The 16,447-nt window shown below is 41.7% G+C and overlaps 1 protein-coding gene across 4 annotated transcripts in view; it reads left to right on the top strand.

Annotated features, from left to right (window-relative positions):
- MYO3A (myosin IIIA) overlaps nucleotides 1–16,447 on the top strand; it is a 2,295,212-nt gene that overhangs the window by 1,353,621 nt on the left and 925,144 nt on the right. For all 4 annotated transcript variants that reach the window (XM_069648154.1, XM_069648153.1, XM_069648152.1 and 1 more), the window contains one exon: nucleotides 14,652–14,781. In XM_069648154.1, the coding sequence (XP_069504255.1) occupies nucleotides 14,652–14,781 (130 nt within the window). The remainder of the gene's footprint in view (nucleotides 1–14,651; nucleotides 14,782–16,447) is intronic.

Genomic DNA, 16,447 nt, shown 5'->3' with positions numbered 1-16,447 from the left:
CAAAATAGTCTCAAAATAAATCCTCCTCGCCAAACAAGAATCTTACAACCTGAGAATACTGCATGCACAATCCAGCACTAAAGAACTGTTCACCATATTAAAAGAGCTAGAGACACCCATCTCAGCCCCAGAAACCTGTAAGAAAGACAAACAATGGTGCACCAGCATACAAAATGCCCTATCCAACAAAGTCGCAGGCCTCCAAATCAAAATTAACAAGAAAGAGACTCTATCCAACTCCAAACCTAACAACACCCCCACACGCACCGGCCTTCTACACCCTCCCCCCAACCCTCTCACTTGCTTTAGCTTCTCCAAAGTCTCCACGCTAGAAGTGGAAAAAATCATACTCGGCCTCAAACCATCCAATTTCCAAGGCTACCTATGCCCACCTCAAATCATCAAAGACGCAGCCAAAGACCGATCTCCATTCATCACCAAACTCATCAACACCTCCCTCTCTTCAGGTACCATCCCCAACAACCTCAAAGAATCCTGGGTCCTCCCCCTACTAAAAAAACCCTCACTCGACCCAGCCGTACCCACCAACTACAGACCCATCACCACCGTCCCCTTCCTACTAAAAATCCTCGACAAGACAGCCTATCTACAAATTCAAAAAATTCCTTGAACAAAACCACCTCCTAGGAGTCCGGCAATCAGGATTTAGACCCCAACACGGCACAGAAACCGCACTCATTGACCTCAAGGCCCAAATCGACACTCTGAGAGATAATGGGAAAATGGCCTTATTGCTCTTCTTAGACCTCTCGGTAGCTTTTGATCTTGTTGATCATAAAATCCTATGCAAACATCTAGACTCGGCTGCCCACTTTTCCCAAGAAGCTATTGGCTGGATCAAATCTTTCCTGAGCAATCGATCCATGCGCGTCTTTTCCACCATGGCCTCTGCTGACCCCATCCCCATCACATGTGGGGTCCCTCAGGTGGCATGTGTCTCCCCCACACTGTACAACATGTTCACTAAGCCCCTATTTGATGATCTTGATGGTCTGGGTATCACCTACACTAACTATGCTGATGATACCCAGATCCCCATCCCGCTGACGGGAGATTACAACACGGATTTGTCCTTGGTGAACAAGGTGTACCTTATAATCCAGGCATGGATGGCCTCCCATAGTCTATGCCTGAATGATGACAAGACCGAACTCATCATCCTGGGATCAGCCATGAACCTAAACAAATTGGACCTCAACTATTCCAGCTTTACCATGGACGGCAACTCTATAAAAGTAGGTAAGGAAGTGAAAACCCTCGGCATCTACCTCGATTCCACCCTCTCCTTCCATAAACAGGTCAGCTTCATGGCCTCCACCACATCCTACACTTGCAAGCTTATACGCTCGGCCAAACCCTTCCTCTCCACCCAAAGCTGCATTACTCTAGCCAGAGCCCTCATACTATTAAAACTGGACTATTGTAACTCCCTCTATGTAGGTGCTAACAAACAGGTTACCAATAAAATCCAGATCCTACAGAACAATGCTCTTAGAGCAGTGCTTAGTTTCCCTAAAAGAGAACACATCTCGAATATCAGGAGAACTCACAACTGGCTCACCACCTCAGACAAAATCTTGCTTAAGGTAGCCTCCCTCACCCACAAATGCCTTAACAAAGCAGCTCCCCGCTATCTAGCTGACAGAATAACTAGATAGACGCCCAACAGACACACCAGAAATAGCAACGCTAACCTGCTCGCTGTTCCCAGATTCAAGCGAACGAAAATGGGCGGCAATAGCTTCCAGGTGAAAGCAGCCAAACACTGGAACACACTACCACCCTCCGTTAGAGCACCACAATCTTACCACCAATTTAGGCGTAACTTCATCCAGTGGCTAAAGAATAAAGACCAATAACCAACTTTGTAACTACTGCAAATTTTCTTCAACCTGTAACTCTTTCATAATTGTACTCTACTGTCTCCTTGTAACTGCATTTATTCACTGCGTCCTTGTATAACAATGTAAATAATGTACAGCACTGTAAATAAGCTGAGAATATACGCCGTTTAAATAAATAAACAAGCAAACAAACAATCACAAGGTACAACCTTGCTAATATCCCCACTGTTGAGCGACGTTAGGTGTCGCTTCATTGATGTCATACCCAAGCTGTATGAACTACGTCTCCGACGACTCAGCATTTTGCACTGTTTGCAGGTGACCTTGTTTGCACGTGCTTTTGGTACATTACCATGAATGGTAAACACCCGCCACACCCAAGACTCCCGGTAAGTGCTGGTAGTAGGGAGTTCCTCAACCTCATTCTCTTCATCCTCTTTCTCTACATCCTCACGCATGTTCCCCTCTGCAGGCCCATGGGGAGGTGGTGGTGGTGGAGGGTTTGGGGGTGGTGCTGAGGCAGATATAGTAACAGAAGCCATGGATGCCATCAGGGTTGATGAGATCATCTCAGCAAGAGCAGCAAAGGCAGCAAAAGTCAATTTGCAATAGCCAGAAGTACAATGAAGATCAGCTCTGGGGTGTGGCCTTTTATAGGAGTGGAGGGGTGCGCTTCGCCAACAGATCGAACACCCAAAAATGTTCAAACAGTTCCAAAAAGTATGTGGAAAGCCAGGGTCTTTGTCTGGGACATGTGCAATGGTGAATTTTTACTGTAAAATAATTTAGATTGTCTGAAAAAGTTCTTTTAAAATGTTGGGGAACCGGACAATGTCCGCAAATTAAGACACACGCTCAGCGTGGGTGTGGTCACATGATGACGTGGGGAACACATCCGCGAAGGGAATGGGTGTCCACAGGACACTAAATGCACGGGAACGGTTGTGCGCATGCGCGCGGGTGTTCTACAGACAGTGTTTGGGTCCTCAAACAAATTAAAAGTGCGACACAAGTGAGACGGACAGTTACGGATAAATATATATATGTTAAGTACACACATTGTACTATAGTATAGTGAATTCTTAGTTCCTGACTGTTACTGGCCTAGATCTATCAGTAAAGGAAAAAAGAGTGAGCCAGACATGTGATGTCATCAATGACATTTGTGATGTCATCTTTGATGTCCTGGGTGTTAGTCCCTGCAGTGCACGGTGGCGGTGCGAGTTATGGTTGCTTAGCTTACCATAACTGTCGAATTTCAGGGGGTTTTCAGTTTTACTTCGAACCATAACGTCCCTTTAACAAAGTTTTATTTTACTGAATATATATATATTCAATGAAAACACTTTGTTAAAGGGACGTTAAGGTTAAGTGGCGCTACTAAAAACCTATCAAATTCAGGGAAAAACCTCTATGGTTACAAATAAAACCAAAAAACCCCTGAAATCCGCCAGTTATGATAAGCTAAGCAAACATAACTCACACACCATAGTGCACTGCTAAGAATAATACCCATGACATCAAAGATGATATCACAAATATGATTGATGACATCACATGTGCATTTAATTTTCATAGGATATCCCTAAAAGGGGCTGTGAATGTAATGTTGGCAAACAAGTGTCAGCGGTCATCTGGAGATGTGTGATGAACTACATACTTGATTATGCAATCTATTTCTCCAAAGAACATTCCATTGCAGTGTTGTTTCTAAAACAGGAACCTACTCATACAGAAACATAGGCATTGGCTGCTGCATACACCATAGAGATGTGATATTTCTAAATTTCCCATGTTGGATAGTAAAACGGTGAATGCTTCTGTATCACACTTTTGCATACTGTGAAACATATAGGTAGTAATGCATCACTTACTACATACTTGTACTACTGCACACAAAACATTAAGAGACCACAATGTATACAAATATGGGGCTTATACAGGGAGATCAAGGTAAGTAAACAAGAGGCAGTATCATGAGCCACTGTTTATAACCAACATGATTATCTTTATGCATAGAAATGATTGCTGTGTTTCAGGCCTACTTCTTCCCCGATGTATGTGCATCATAAGATGTGATTGAATTCTAAGGAAAATACTGTAAGAACATTTGAGAATAGCAATGTCTACAAATGTAATACCTTTTGAATTTTAAGCTTTTGACTGTCAGTCAATAAACTCACCTGGCCTAGATATAGCAGTGAACAAAAAAAGAAAGAAGGGGCTAGACCTGTGATGTCATCAGTGATGTCATCAATCATATTTGTGATGTCATCTTTGATGTCATGTGTGTTATTCTTAGCCGTGAACAGTATTGGTGCGAGTTATGGTTGCTTAGCTTACCATAACTGGCGAATTTCAGGGTTTTTTTTTTTCACTGAATTTGATAGGTTTTTAGTAGCGTAACTTAACCAAAACGTCCCCTTAACAAAGTTTTTTCATTTAAATTTATAGGTTTTTAATAGTGCACCTTAACTATAATGTCTACGAACATGTGACTTTCAGTGCTATGCGGATGATACCTAGCTCATTTTCAGGCTACCCTCGGCCTCCTCCCCGCCTTCCCTCATCTCTGACTGTCTGTCTGCTATCCAGGAATGGTGTGCCGCCAATGACCTCTGCCTTAATGCCAGTAAGACTGAGATTCTACTCATCGGCACACCCATTCCCTCCTTCCCTGCAACTCTCTGGCCGGCCTCTCTTGGCCCTCCTCCTGCTCCTACCTGCAAGGCAAAAAACCTAGGGGTCATCTTCGACTCCACACTCTCCTTCTCTCCTCACATATCTGACGTCTCTAAGCAGTCCAACTACCAGCTGCACCTCCTCAGAGGTATTCTTCCTTTCCTCTCCTTCCCCCAGAAGCTCACTGTCTCCCGAGCCCTGGTTCTCTCGAAGCTGGACTACTGTAACAGCCTCTATCTAAATCTGCCTGCCTCTACTCTCAGCCCTCTGCAACTTATCCAGAACAGGACTGCGAGACTTGTCCTTGGCCTCAAGCCCAGGGATCGTATCTCTCCAGGACTGAAATCTCTACACTGGCTCCCAGTGGCTGCGAGGATTAAGTTCAAAACCCTCTGCATTGTCCACAAGGCCTTCTGGGGCGTGGGGCCTAAATAACTTCAACTCTCTATTCCTAAATATCTTCCTTCTCGAGCTCTTCGCTCATCCGTCTCCAACTCCCTCCGGGTCAGCTGCTTCTCCAAGCAATGAGTTGGGGGTAGATCTCTCTCCACAGCAGGGGCCTCCCTCTGGAACAGCCTTCCTGCCTCCCTGGAACTTGAGGAGAACCATCTCCGGTTCCGGGAGCACCTCAAAACCTTCCTCTTTGCTTCTGCCTTCTCCCACCCTCTCCCCTGCTGAATTCTTGACTGAAACTGCACTCTACCTGCAACTGGGCCACTCTCCACTTGCACTGCCTCCCTGGCAACCTCCGCACTACGAGACTGTCTCTGTATCACGCCAGCCCCCCTTTCCCAGCACTTGTCTGCACTTACCTTGCACTTTCCACCAGTTTGGCCATATTATTTATCTGTTTGTTCCACTACCCTGTACTGCACTTTCCCCCCTCCCTTTCCCCTTGCACTTTCCCTTCCCTCCACCCATGCACTTGCACAATCTGAATGACACCTGGCCTAGTAGGATCGTTGTCTGTCTTCCCTCTGTTTCCCCTCTCCCTGCCTCGTCGCACCTTGAAACACTTGTGTATAGGCGCGTTACAAATGCCATATCATATCATATCATTGCGGACCTTCCGGACAGTGCCACATGACCATATGGTGGCGCGCGGCATGATGACGTGTCAGAGAACCCGTACGCCCTTCATGACAAGGCCCGTGCTTCGCGGACAGTTTGGAACTGCATTTTCTACTGATCACACCTATTCCTACTCATACATTAACAATCTAGTACACAGCACATACTTTTAGCAAAACTGCTATTTATCTTAAAATGGAATCAGCTAATGCCATCCCTCCTCCCCAAGAGATACCACCACTGCTGTAATGAGGGAGCATGAGAAACACTGCCCTCTACCTTAGAAATAACACACGTTCAACATTTTCTCCTGTCCACCTGCCCCTCCATATTAGTGTTTGGTGCCTCTTCCCTCATTTCCCTCCCCTTCTTTTGTTCTAAGCTCTCCTGCCAAAAAAAAAAAAAAATGCATCCAAAAACAATAAAAGAAATATTCCTTTGGGAACCACCATTCACAGTTAAAAAATAGAACTAAAAAAAAAACGTATAGACTCCATCTACTTTATATTTCTCAGTAAAGTACATATACTCGATAAGATTTCCCAACATTTCCATGTGCATTTTGTGTTGTGCTAATGGCAATATTGTGGCGTTTATCCCCCATTCCAGGGATGGAATGGTGGCTACTGGCCTGGCAGCCCAAGCGAAGTGAGGGTGGATATCGAGGTCTCCAGACCATTATCCCCCATTCCAGTCCCTGTAATGGGGGGTGAAGGCCATTAGCACCCTAGGTTCCCAAAGCCTGTGGCGTCCTGGTGTAGGAAGGAAAATCCTTTTCCAAGATGGCCACCATGGAAAGGGAAGGCGGTGTTGAATACAGGGCCTCTCTTCGCTTTCCATGGCAGCCTGCAGAAGGTGAAAGAGAACCCTATGGCCATATTACCACAAGCACATTTTTCTTCCCTATCAAACCTATCCCAATTTTGAATAACTTTACCACAAAGCCAGTCCCTCGTGGTCATGGCCAGTAGCCTGATTGTCCGGATCATGACCTTATTCCATGACCCAGACAATTTGGCCACTGCCCATGGCCACAGGCTACACCTCAGTCACCAAAGGTAAATCACTTTTTTTGTACCTACATTATGACTCTCATCAAAAAACAAAAGCCATTCAGACTTTACGAAAACATTTAGGTCTGGCTCTATAATCTTTTTGAAAACCTTTGTGTAGATTTGTCAAATGGCACCACACTTATGAGCTTTTACAATATTTTGGCACCCCCCTCTAATTTTGCCCCTCTTGACAAAATCCCACCAAACGTCGCAAAAACATTTATATCTAGATCTATTATCAGTTTGCCAAAATAAGTGTAGATTCGTCAAATGGCACCTCATTTATAAGCCTTTACATTCATTTGAGAACCCCATCTAATTTTGCCCCCTCTTAGCAGAATCCCACCAAACTTTGGAAACACATTCTGTATCAGGTCGGGAATATAATTGCAAAATTTCATGCGGTTTCATTGAGTGGTGCCAAAATTATATTCCATCCAAAAACTACCCCCAAACATCTGAAGTGTCCCCGAACTTCTCAGGACTGTTCGCGAACATGCAAACTGTTCGCTGACTTTCGCGGCAAAAACCACCTGTTTTTTTTGCTTTTTGCAGCCATATCCCATCCCATCCTCATCATCCCTCACCTCCCCAGAGATTATTTGATAAGTTCGACAAGTGCAATTTTGTTTTCAATATGTTTTTACTGTGATGACCACGGACACCGGCGAATTCCGTGAATCCAAGATGGTGGGCATTTCCAAAAATCTGACGCACTTCACGCTTTTCACCATCCAATCAGCGGGTGCGTCCGATGTCCGCAGACACCACGTTGCCCTCTAAGCCAATCAATGTCCTTTCCGCGGAGCAAACAGGGAAGTGTGTCCGCGGAGCGGACATAGATATCACAAATACTTTTAGATCCACATTTTGGTCATTTAAAAAAAAGTACTGGACAGATTTTCACCAAATTTACAAAGCATGCTTTCAGGACTAAGCTGCTGCTCCTGCCTCTAATTTGGTGAAGATCCGTCCAGCGTTTTGGGCTGTAGGTGCAACAGAAATGTTTTCTCCATTCAGTCTATGGGGAAAAAAAGAATTTTGGGACACCCCCCTATAACTTGCCCCCCCCGACCAAACCTCACTAAAAAGAAAAACTGGGCCATATACATTATTTGCAAAGTTTGGTGAGGATTCGTCTAGGGGGAGCAAAGTTATAAGCCGCCCAAAAAGTGCTCTTCCCCTGGGTTTAGCAATTTAACCATATGTTATATTACTTATGTAATATATAAATATAAATATATATATATATATATATATATATATATATATATTCTCACATTTAAGTGATATTGCTTTAAAACCCTAAGTTATAAAAATATCAATAGGTTGTATACCTTAATATTAGAGCATACACATACATATACTTCATTAATACACACCAGAGTGCTTCCAACATTTCTCTGAGCAATCCAAAAACACACTGCAAACATATCTCTTCCCAGTACTACATGCACACACACACAACCATCCCACAACAACACTGTACATACACACTATTCCTGCACTACAGGCCATATTTAACACTAAACATGCACTCCTCCACCCACACACAAAACTTATATAAACAAGCAGCAGCAATGGTATCTTTGCACCTGCTAACATCAACAACAAGTTAATACCACTTCTACAGTAGATAGCACGTGACTTTGCCATGCCTACAAAAAAGCCCAAACTGTTGGCATTACCAATACTTGTTTTTTTAGGTCATGACCGCAAACCTGACCCCCTATTTTGCTCTATGCCTTCTATTTCCCCACCTCAAACCCACATTCTTTGAGCGCTAGCAATCAAAGTCTGGATGCTGTCTCTCAATGAATGTTGCTTATGTGTATAGATTATGGTGCACAGACCCCATTGTACTGCAATATAATGCACGCTGCTCGGTTTAAAGGCAAGCAATCACTCTTTTCAGGTGAATGGGAACTTTGTTAGTGTCTCCATCCCGCAGGCTAATCTACCTGGGGTGGCTTATACAATCACTGAAATTACTCTGGTATCAAGGAGTGTGTTGACAACCCACATGGCCAGATTAGCCTTTTACTATCACATGAAGCAGGAAGCACAAACAAAGGTCACTCAAAAAATCCAACATGTTACGCCTGAGTAAATGTGTCTCCACAACTCACTGCATTCTGTGGCTTGCTTTAGAAAAGATGGAAAGAAACAGCCCATCCAGTTTCAGTGGAGCTCATAGTATCACTTTCATTAAGGTGATTTATTGTTAAGCGGCACACCTTTCTGCCAAGGCAAATACAAGTACACTGGACCACGATCAGGCTCAAATGCCTAATACATATTTACAAGCTCAAATAAAACATAGTGCTTATAAATAAAGTGGCTGAAGACAGACCTCATTACCACATGTGTATCACACCAGTAGACTATCATTCTCAAAAGACAACTTCAAAAAACGCAGCCAGACACTTCAAGCACAAAGCTTAATAGTGAGGCTTGTAAAAGCTAGCTCAGATATTCCAACAGGATGTGTTTTAGGCTTTACACCTGTTAACATCAGCATCCATTTAATACCACTAGGGCAGTGCCTATCAAGAGCCTATAGACAAATCACAAACATAAAAATAAATTGTACATCAGAATAATCGAAAACAACACGGGGGTTGTTCATTTCTGCAGAGGGACGCTCACATGTTTGGCAAATGTTTAAACGTGTGTGGTTTCAACTTAAAATTGGTAAAGGTAATATATACATATGCACTTTGTTCACTGTGCATCCAACAATGCAGAAAAGCATGTGTCTGTTGTATGATATGCAAATCAATATTGCTCATCTAGTATGGGGCAGAATTAGAGACAAATTACACAACTGTCTTTTTTTGGTAGACTGTCATTTTTGAAAGGCTTAATCAGTGACAAACTCAGCCAGATCTACATTAATCAGTCCTAATAGCCAATCTCTTCAAATCACTAGGCGTAAAATAAAACAAAACAAACCATGCTCTTTAAAACAGAGTGAATAACTTGTTTAGGGTTTCCTGTTTTAGGGGTTTATTATTTCTTACTTCCGGGGTTTTTTTTCAGTGTTTTCAAAAAGTTTCAGAATCTGTGTTAATCAGTGTTTTCCAGTTTGCCCACTTCAAAGAATTGCGGATGACTGTTTTTTGTAGTGTAAATACACAAATATTATTTTATTGTTTCAATACACACATAAGTAGGGTAATGTCTCTTAGAGCAAGATGTTATGAACACTTTCCGGAAAATAAAGATGAATGTGTTGATCCAGTAATATCTATCTAGTTAAAATTATTGTGGTAAATTATGCAATATCTTTTCAGGGACTCTTTGCCCATCCTTGCTCTTTCTTTTCTTCCCATGAAGACTTTGATTTTAGAAAACGACTTTCCACATTGTACAGCCTTCTAATTTTAGCAGATAAGACATAGCATGATAAAAGGATTTGCCGGGGAGCACTCACTTTGGTGGAGATAAGGATTATTTTGACTGTCAAAAAAATAAACTCCAAGCAGATAATAACTGTTTATCATGTGCTGCTCACTACAAAATGAGAAGGGAGTCTCCTTAATGTACCCACTGAGGCTTTATTGGAGGGGGTGAGCAGGCCAAAACTGTTGGCCTGGTGTGGGAATATCAGGGGATCCTATAGCAGAATTACTCGGCAGGTTAGGTGATTGTTGCCGAGATGTTACATGTATATATACCTTCCTGTAAATCATATGGCTTTTTTCTTATTCCTGCGGCATCATGTGCTGTAAAAAGTGTTGTTTTGACTGGGGATGAGCACGGCTCTCTCGCTTCACTCTGTGTGGGAACTTTGGTCCCATAGTGAAAATTAAAAGCTGGCCCCATGAATATACACACAGTAAGTGAGCATATCTTAAAGTGAAATATACAAATGTAGTTCAATTGACCTTCCCCTTAGAAAGAAGTGTGCAAGACAAAAGAGCATTGCACTTTAAAAAAAAGTAATTAACACCAGAAAAATAAACTGAGAGAGGAAATGTTCCAATATGAATGCTGGAAAAGTATAAAGGTGCTCACCTTTTAAACCCAGCAATCTGTAGTGAAATATTCGCTGGAAAACAAAACCCCAGTACAAGACGTGCTTGTTTTCTTGTGGGTAAGAGTCTGCACTGGGACCATGACAACCTGGGTAAAATCCTGTTAGCCAAATACTTGAGCAAGCTTACCAACCTCAAAAAAAGGAGTTTGCCTTCAAGTTATGCCGTCCACCCACATGTATCCCTTAAATGAGCCATCATTTATAAATCATTCCTGATTTAAGGGTAGTACCCAAACTGATCGTTTACAAACGATCGTATGGGAAATCTGGCCGAATTTGGCCAGTACCATTCGATTGTTTGTAAACGATCAGTTTGGGTAATCACTTCCAATCATGGGGAGCGGAGGTTGCAGGGGTGTCTCCCGCTCTCCATGTTTGGTAGTGGTGGCCTTTGGGGATAGCAGGGGTGTCCTCCGCTTTCAGAGGTTTGGAGGCGGGGGACAGAAAAGAAAATGAAAAGAAAAGCGGACCCTGCAGTGTCGGATCTGACCCTCCTAGGAGGGACAGATCCGACGCTGCATGGTCAGAGAGAAAGCAGGCGTGAATAAGTAGAGGTGATGTGGGGTTTAAATTTGGCCGATTTGGCCACAGCAAAATTGTCTTCACGGCCGAATTGCCCATGGTCAATTCGGCTGTGAACAATTGTGCCAAGGCCAAATCGTATACATCAAATTTAAAAACTCTCCTTGAAGAAAGAAAGTGATAAGCAGCAGTTGAGGGGCATGCATCATCTGATGGGCTGCTGGGTGGAGGTGCTCTAGAGAGCCACATGAGGTTGGGAGGAGACCGTGACACCATGGCCTCACGCAATTCTCGTACATGGAAGCCTCACACAGCTTTCCTTTTAAAGCCGACAGGCAGCTAACACTTTTCAGCTCTCTTCCAGACAGATACAAATACACAGAGGGTCTCTGACCACAAACCGAGACACTGAAAAATCCATGTTAAACCATTTTTTGTAAATACAAATATTTGTTAGTGATCAAGGGCTACTTTGAGGAATTTTTGCCAATTTAAAGATCTGAATCAGCAACCATAAAAATGGTTGCAATTTGTCTACAATTCCTCAAAATAGCTCTGCCCACATATGAATACATTTTTCTTTACAAAGAAAACAATGTAACATTGAATGTACAGTGTTGTTTTAATAAGATCAGTGGGCAGGAGAAAGCAAGCAAGCATACATGGGGGAGTAAGGCCATTTACCTATTGTCAGCTAAGCCCCCTCTCCAGCCACCCCTTCAACTCCAAACTTCATCCTTTCCCAGCTCCTACTAAGGCACCACTGGTAAAGGGGAAACAATGTTTTTCAGTTTAAACGTAGGAGGCACTTTTTCTTCCGGGGGTGTTTTTTTCGGTATTTATCACTGAAAAGAGGAAAGCCTAAACTTGTTTAAGGAGCATGGTTTGTCTGTTTTATTTAACACCTAGTCATTTGAAAAGATTGACAATTAGGACTAATTAATACAAATCCAGCTGAGTTTGCCACCAATGAAGCCTTTTCAAAATGGTGGTCATCACGAGGGAAGATCGTGGGACGCTGCCAGCACTTGTTTTACTAACATTGCAAATATGTGCCGGTGACAGCTTAACAACATCATGCCGCCGTTGGAACATATTTGTAACTTTAATTCAAGAAATATGTCCTGACAGTGGCTTAACAACATTGTAAGCTGCCGCGTGAACATATTTGCAACATTAGTAATACAAAACCAGAGACGGCGGTGGCTTCACATCACGGAAAGCAAGCTGTGAATTTGTTTCACGAACATTGCAAATATGTGACGGTGGTGGGTTAACAAAATTAATCCGCCACCGGCACATATTTGCAACGTTAGTAGAACAAAGTCAAAGGCGTCAGCGGCATTGGGAAACCAAGCCGCGGCCGACATTACATTTGTTGAATGAACGTTGCACATATATGCCGGCAGTGGATTAACATCATTAATCCACTGCTCGCACATACTTTTTATGTTAGTAAAAAAAATTGAGTGTCAGCAGCAGCTTTAAGCCGCTGACACAGATTCGCATGAACATTAAAACATTAAATTGAGTGCCGTGGCGTCTAAATAACATTAGGCAAACTAAGCCTCCACCGTCATTAAATTAAAGCACATTTTGCACAATGAGCTAAATAAAAATAAAGGGTAAAATCAATTCACTTTAAAAACATGATCTATTTTACAACTGGCAATTTTAAGTAAAGCACATTGCCGCATAACAGACAAACCTAACACACAGCTTTACCTCTCTCATCAAATGTTCAGCAAACAAAACACATAGCGTTTAGCTCTCTTCAAATGTAGAAATAAAATGGCTTACTAGAAACAAAATGGCTTACTTGTATAATCAAACATACATGCGCATCCAATCACATCACTAACTGCACAGCCAATCAGGTGCTCCTCACATCAAAAACACTATACCAATCCCCCACAAGTCCCCCACAATGCAGCATTGACAAAGCAAGTGGCACTGACTTAGTTTCCATAACTATATGATGTTTAAGTAGATTGACACCACAGGAATAAGGACTACAAATCCGTTCCTGGTCTGTAGCTCCATTTTATTCTCGAGATGTTAGTTAGCGAAACCTGTAACCATAAGATCTAAACATCAATCAAGTCAAATAACTTTTAAATAACATTAACAGATGATGGGCACCATTTTTGAAGTAACTATGGCTGACAAACGCACCACACAAACCAAATTCAGCCAAAGAGTGGAAAAAGTGGTATGGTTTGAGGGACGATGGGTGCGAATGGGAGGAAGATCATACAGATTTCACTTAGCAATAGGCGTTAAATGGGCGGGACACATATCCAAAGTACATACATCCATCCTCAGATCGCATTGAAAAGCTTTACACACCCACATTCAAATCCCTTATTTAAGCTCTTATGTTAAAGCTCTTATTTGAATGATAATAGTTTTGGCTTCAAAGGTAGCGGTTTCAGCTCCACCGAACAGTCAAAACTAATTGCATGCACATCAAGAAAGTAAATGCAGACTGGCACTATTAATGTAGGGCAGTCTAGCCATGCAGTACACATTTGTTTTCTTTTCCCCTGATGCCATTAAAAAAATGCATGTTCAGCTATTGTGAACAAAGAAAGCAATATCAGGCAAAACCTTGTGGCGTGCAAGGAACATGAGACTGAATACATTTGGGATAACTCACCCCTCTTATTATCAGGCAATTGCTGGAACAATAATCTGTTGAGGGTCTTCAGAACGCTTTTGAGACCATGTTAGCAACCTCTTTGTTAGCAACCTCTTGTTGATAACCTGTCCCAGCAGACCAGAAGATGCACAGGCATAACTATGGGTAGTAATGTAATGCAGCATTGACAAAGCAAGTGGCACTGACTTAGTTTCCATAACTATATGACGTTTAAGTAGATTCACACCACGTAGGGGAGCCACAGGAATAAGGAATACAAATCATTTCCTGGTCTGTAGCTCCATTTTATTCTCGAGATGTTAATTAGCGAAACCTGTAACCAGAAGATCTAAACAAACACACAAAAAAGTATGATTTCTAGAAATTCTTTAAACTAAGTTAGATGTTTTTAAATATACTGAGACATTTTTTTAAATGGAATGTTTTGCAAATAGCATTCATCATCCATGCCTCTGCGCTACCAAAATGCATTCATCCATACTGTTTTGGCTTTTTCCTGTTTGTTGCAAATACCATTCTTTAGAAGTGTTCATATAAAATATTTTAAATCCTTGAAACTTGGACACATTTTAAAAGCTTGTAATACCATCACATAGTGAAAGCATCAAACTATGAAATTAAATGACCGAATGACCATGAAAAGGAATGATCAATTGGAACACAGAACTATTGGGAACCTTAGTTTATAGAGAGGTTGTTATTTATTTACAAATTATTCTGTTAAACAATAACAACTGTATGCATTATTCCAGGTTCTGTATAATGCGAGTGGGTTCTTAGCAAAGAACAGAGATACACTGCCGGCTGACATTGTGTTGCTGTTGCGCTCGTCAGAAAATCACCTGATCCGGCAGTTGGTGACCAACCCTCTTACCAAAACAGGTAACAATCAATAATTCCTACTCCTTTTTTGATTCTGTAAAATACCAACCATGTTTATGTGTGCATATATCAATTATCATTTCTGGCAAATTATTGTTGTGTGCCATTTGGTTTAAACCCATCTGTTCAAATTGATTAAACATAGTTGATGGCAGCCATTGTTAAAAATGGTACAAAGTTTCTTACCAGTGACTTTACAGCTGACATGTGTTATGTAGAAATAAAATGGGTGAGTCCCCAGTGACCTTACATGAAATGAATACTTCATTACTGCAGTCTTGAAATGCAGTGTGCTCAGTTAATGGTTGCAAATCTCATTTGGGAAGATCCAAGTTTAGAATGAGCAAACTTCAACTGCATAATGGGGTAAAACTCCCAAAGAAGAAATGATTGTGATTTCTGGATCGCTACCACGATGTAGATATGACTTGTGATGCTGCGTAAAGTGAATTCTAGTTATTATATTTATGCAAGGGGAGCACCCTCAACACGTTTAGCATCCATAACTGGATGACTATTTACCAAAATGCACCAGCGTACCATTGATTGTGAATCCCTGTTTACAATCAAGACATGGTGGGCGAATTCAAAGTCTTATTTGTATTGAGCTAGTGCTATATTCCCATATGTTACCCATGATCTTTCTCACAGCAATGGAGATCCATTGAAAGTGCATAAATAGGACATGTTGGTGCCTACATTTGGGATGCAATGTCCAGGCTGTTTTCTAGACTGTGCTTCTGGTTTTGTCTTCAAATTGGTTGATAAACCTTTTACGGTATCTCCCTACCATGGTATCTCTTAGTGTATCCTAATGCACCTTGTCATATCTGCTTTCTGATGAGATTCTAATTGCAGAGAAACATTAGTGAACATTTAAAACAATTATTAAAAAACACATATGTTTTTGGTCTTTCGTTTAAGTAAAACCAAACTTTGCACACTCGGTTCATATCTTTAAAAAATGAATATCATAAAAATCCATAATCTAATGTAGTAGGAGATTTCAGTTATTTCTAAGTACCTGGGAATTTATTTGCCAAACTGCAAATTACCTAACCTTCTCATGGGGAGCCTGCAAATCTCACCTCAAAGGTTATATACGACATGCATGTGTGCAGCTTTTGATCCCACTTGTAGGCGAGGAACAGGCAGGAGGGTGCTGGAGCAGGTGAGGGAGAGGTAAACATTTGACACTGGATTTACATGAGGGAGAGAAAATTCTATCAGTATTTAGTAGAGGGGCATCTAGGAACATGACATAGGTTTATATTAAGTGATAATTAGAGTATTAAAAAGTATTTGTTTGGCAGCTATTTAGAACATTATAATAGGCTTTAATTGAAGGAGACTTTGAATGTTAAAATACAATTTAGTTGAGGTAGAACATGTAACCGGACAGGCAATCTATTAGTGACTAGTAGATGACATCCTAGTGACCACCTTTCATGACATACTTGAAAGTAACATTTCTTGTCAATGAACAGAGGGTGGGAAATGTTTGGAAGCAGGGCAGCATTTTCTAATGAGACAAAATACTACTTGCTTAGAAAAATTCATAGAATTGTTTGGGGGGGGGCAGAACATTTCATTCAAGGCCTTTAGTACAGTGTACCAACATTTTGTGATGGTTGAGACGCAAGCGATTGCACTCAGTGTGCCAATT

The sequence above is a fragment of the Ambystoma mexicanum genome, chromosome 2q (genome assembly GCF_040938575.1).
Source record: "Ambystoma mexicanum isolate Mex_15411 chromosome 2q, UKY_AmexF1_1, whole genome shotgun sequence".
Taxonomy (NCBI): domain Eukaryota; kingdom Metazoa; phylum Chordata; class Amphibia; order Caudata; family Ambystomatidae; genus Ambystoma; species Ambystoma mexicanum.
The sequence above is the reverse complement of the archived record's forward strand: the minus strand, read 5'-3'. Positions and strand labels throughout refer to the sequence as shown.